Source organism: Etheostoma cragini, chromosome 10, assembly GCF_013103735.1.
Source record: "Etheostoma cragini isolate CJK2018 chromosome 10, CSU_Ecrag_1.0, whole genome shotgun sequence".
In the NCBI taxonomy this organism is placed as follows: domain Eukaryota; kingdom Metazoa; phylum Chordata; class Actinopteri; order Perciformes; family Percidae; genus Etheostoma; species Etheostoma cragini.
Window position 1 is genome coordinate 17,925,531 of NC_048416.1, and position 3,640 is coordinate 17,929,170.

Sequence of the window (3,640 nt, forward strand, 5' to 3'; positions counted from 1 at the left end):
GCATTGGGGGAATGAAGACGCTATCTCGGCTGGTTAATTAAGTTAAACGGTTTGTCGCATATTTATGACAGTAGGCGTAGTCTTCTTAAAACAGAATTCCCAGAAGGCTAATTTAGTGAAAGATGACACATATTATGTACCATTTGTGTAGGCCTACATACAAAGGAGAACATACAAGTGTACACATACCACATTCAAAACAATGTTTACATGGCAACAATAAACCCGCATCACAGCAAGAATGACACTCCACATATTGACAGTGGCAGAAGAAGGAATCAGATCCTTTAGATCCAGATCCAGCTGGACATAATGAAACACTGTATTTTATAAACTACATGTGTTTTAAGTGAAAAAAATCTTAATTTGTAAAGTAACTAGTAACTAACAAAAGCTGTCAGATTAATGTATTGGAATTAAAAGAACATTTTCCTCTGAAATGAAGTGGAATAGATGTAAAAAAGTAGCCTGAAAAGAAAAGACTCAAGTAAATAACCTCAAATGTGTACTTAAGTACAGTACTTGAGCAAATGTCCACCACTGCAAAATTGACACGTACTGTAGACTACTGCAGATGAACTGATAGACCTACAGGAAGAGTACAGGAAATGCAGCACCTAAATAAAAGTATGGCTGCCTGGTTACACTTCCCCCCTAGTGATTCTGTTGTGAAAATAATGATGTAATGCATCATTTTTAAATAGGCAATTACGAACTTTAATGTTAAACCGCCAGGGTTCGCTATTGCATAGTGTTTGAATCTGGCTTGGATTTTTTTGGTTATTTGTGTGGACATGGAGCAACAATGACTCTGACAACTATTAACTCCAGTCAAATCCATCATTTTCACCGGGAAACCTGTAAGTTATTGAGCAGAAATAACACAAAAGCCATCGTTACCATATAGCCGTTTGAAAAAAAATAGATGACATTCATTCAAATGTGTCGAAGATGAAAAATTTGTTCTGTTGTCATACAGTTTTAAAAGCATACAACATAAAACGAGGCCCGAATCTCCAGTGTGCGAATCAAGATTAGATTATTTGTGTATGTTACCCAGTGTGTGAAGGGCGTGTAAAGATGTCGGCTCAAAAAAGAAAAAGAAAAAAAAAAGAAGCAACGTGCGTTTTGAAAATTCCGGTGTGGTTTTGCAATGAAACTGTCACACAGTCAGAGAGGAAGAGACAGCGAGGTGGAGGGAGGGGAACAGCCGCAGAAATGTCAAACTACTTCACTAGAAGCAAGATGGATTCTCTCTCGTTAATTCATTAACCTACATACATAGTGTTGATAATCTTTTTTAATTAGCTGTCTTCTGTAGTGTTTCACTAACATAACAATGGACTCTAACATTATGGAGATAATAGAGGAATTCATGGAAAGTGCGTTGGTGCAATGGGTACGTCATTTATCATTTATCACTTCCAGTTAGAGAAAAGGTCATCATTTCTAGAGGCAGAGAGAGGAGAATAAAACTGGTGGATTGTTTGGAAACTGTGTAGAAATTTGCTTGGGACAAAGACCTGTTCTGAAGTAAAACATTATTTTCAGTCACAAATACTTATGACATTGTATCTTTTTAGAGAAGCCTGCTTTCCATTTCTATTCACCCAAATACTTGTAAAAGTAGGAGTTCAATAAACAGCTAAACATAGCCTTGATACTGCTTTATGGCTGTTTTGTAGCTACAGCAAAACAAACACCCTACTTCTCCTTTTGGCAGCTTCCCTTGCCTCTTAATGGTCAGCTTTTCTTCTTCTCCTAAGCCTTGACACTTCCGTGTCCTTGGGCTTTTATCTACTGTGTAGTCAAGAGGATATAGTCTAACAAAATTCAGATGAGAATTGGTTGTATTTGTATCAGACTGAATTTCCAGCTGGGTTTTCCACATGAGAAACCACTCAGCCCAAGGAGGTTCTGGTCAATGAACAGTATTTATGATATAATGTGATACTGTGCTGAACCTTGAAGGGATATTTTCTTTGTTGTTGCCCTACTCCAAAAAGGGGTGTCAGAGGTCAGGTAAATCAGGATGCCTACAGCTGGCAGGGGTTTACTGTTTGCTCAAGGGTACTTCAGCAGGTTGATTAATCATTGAGTTTTCACCCTGCTTCACAATATGTTGGACATCTGCACCCTGTTCACACTGTCTCCCAGCATCTCAAGCTGCTCTACCTCACCTTATCAGCTGATCCAACTCAAGCTTGTTACTCTGTTAAACGACAGTGACGTTTTTAGAAGGTGCAGGTGGGAATAAACCTTATTATATTGCAGTTTGCATTGGCACAGCTCATCTTAGTAGAGAGAGACCTTGGCTGCCATCCTGTTTGGCTGCTTGTTACTGTGAAGTGCTTCCCAGTGTGGGAGCACAGAGCCCACCTGTCCAGACAGGTGCACCAACTCAAGCTTCCTGTATGAAAATGTTTGTTCCTCTCCATCTCTCTCTCTCTCTCTCTTTCTCTCTCTCTGTACCTTCTTTCTTCTCCTGTCTTCCTTGTCCACCTCCTGATACACACCCATTGCCCCCCTCCCCACACACACACACACACAAAACACAATCTCTTCCTGTCTCTCACAGGTTCAGCTGTTTGAAAAGATGGTGGAGAGGGAGGATGGCTTTCCGCTTTACAACCAGTACATGGAAGTCAACTCTATTTCCCAGAGTGTCCGGGATCGTTACATGAGGCTGACCAATGGGATTTTCCTCAATGAGATCATGAGGGTCATGTAAGAGTTTCTTGCTTCATTGCTTTGCAGCCATAAAACAGACTGCTAGGGAAAATAAGAACTCATATGATGAACATGTGAGGACATTTCACAGTCAATCTGTAACGCAAGAGGCCCATTTGAACTTCACTGTAAAATTTAAATAAAAATTCCAAATTTTCAGCCAATGGAGAATACTGAAATAATATACTTGTGTAACCTTGCAGGCCTTGGCTTTAAACAAGTTTTTACATTTTTTTTTAGAAATGGGCCCATTTTCCAAATAAACTAAAAGCCATTTTTGAGTGAAGAATCATTTGTTACAAACTAAACCATTTATTACTCTACTCTTTAAAATGCTCCCTAGATTAGCCAAGCAGCATGCTTAGCTGAAACAGGGAGCACAATGAAGAAAACCCTAATTGGTATACGAGAGTGGATCCAGCCCATGACACTGAAAACCATTTTCCTTTGAGTCATGTTAGGACTCTGATTTAGGAAGGTGGAGGCTGGAACTTTGCCAGCAACAGTGGTGTAGTAAGGATCAGCGAGAAGGGAATCACGTTTAAATGAACCTCCTTGATGTCAAAATGACTGTGATTAGTGTATGACTGATGGAAATGATAATTTAATCAGCTGGCGTTTAAATTTTGTGTCCTGCATGAACTAACTAATGCTTAATTAAAATAACAAACTAAGACCTGATGTTTAGCAATGTTGAAATATTCCAACTACTTTTGGATAGATTGGCACGAAATCTTCTACAAACCTCTTTGTTCCTACCTACTTTGGTGATACCATGATTTTGCCTCCAGAGCCACTATGAGATTAACTTTTGTGATTTTTAATGAAATGTCTTGATATACACTCACCGGCCACTTTATTAGGTACCCCATGCTAGTAACGGGTTGGACCCCCTTTTGCCTTCAGAACT

The 3,640-nt window shown here is 39.3% G+C and overlaps 1 protein-coding gene across 1 annotated transcript in view; it reads left to right on the plus strand.

The window, feature by feature from the left end:
* The first annotated feature begins 1,151 nt into the window (after nucleotides 1-1,151).
* ccdc88b (coiled-coil domain containing 88B) overlaps nucleotides 1,152-3,640 on the plus strand; it is a 37,462-nt gene continuing 34,973 nt past the window's right edge. Inside the window, exons 1-2 of the mRNA XM_034883438.1 lie at nucleotides 1,152-1,399; nucleotides 2,579-2,727. Of these exons, the coding sequence (XP_034739329.1) occupies nucleotides 1,340-1,399; nucleotides 2,579-2,727 (209 nt within the window). The 5' untranslated portion in view covers nucleotides 1,152-1,339. The remainder of the gene's footprint in view (nucleotides 1,400-2,578; nucleotides 2,728-3,640) is intronic.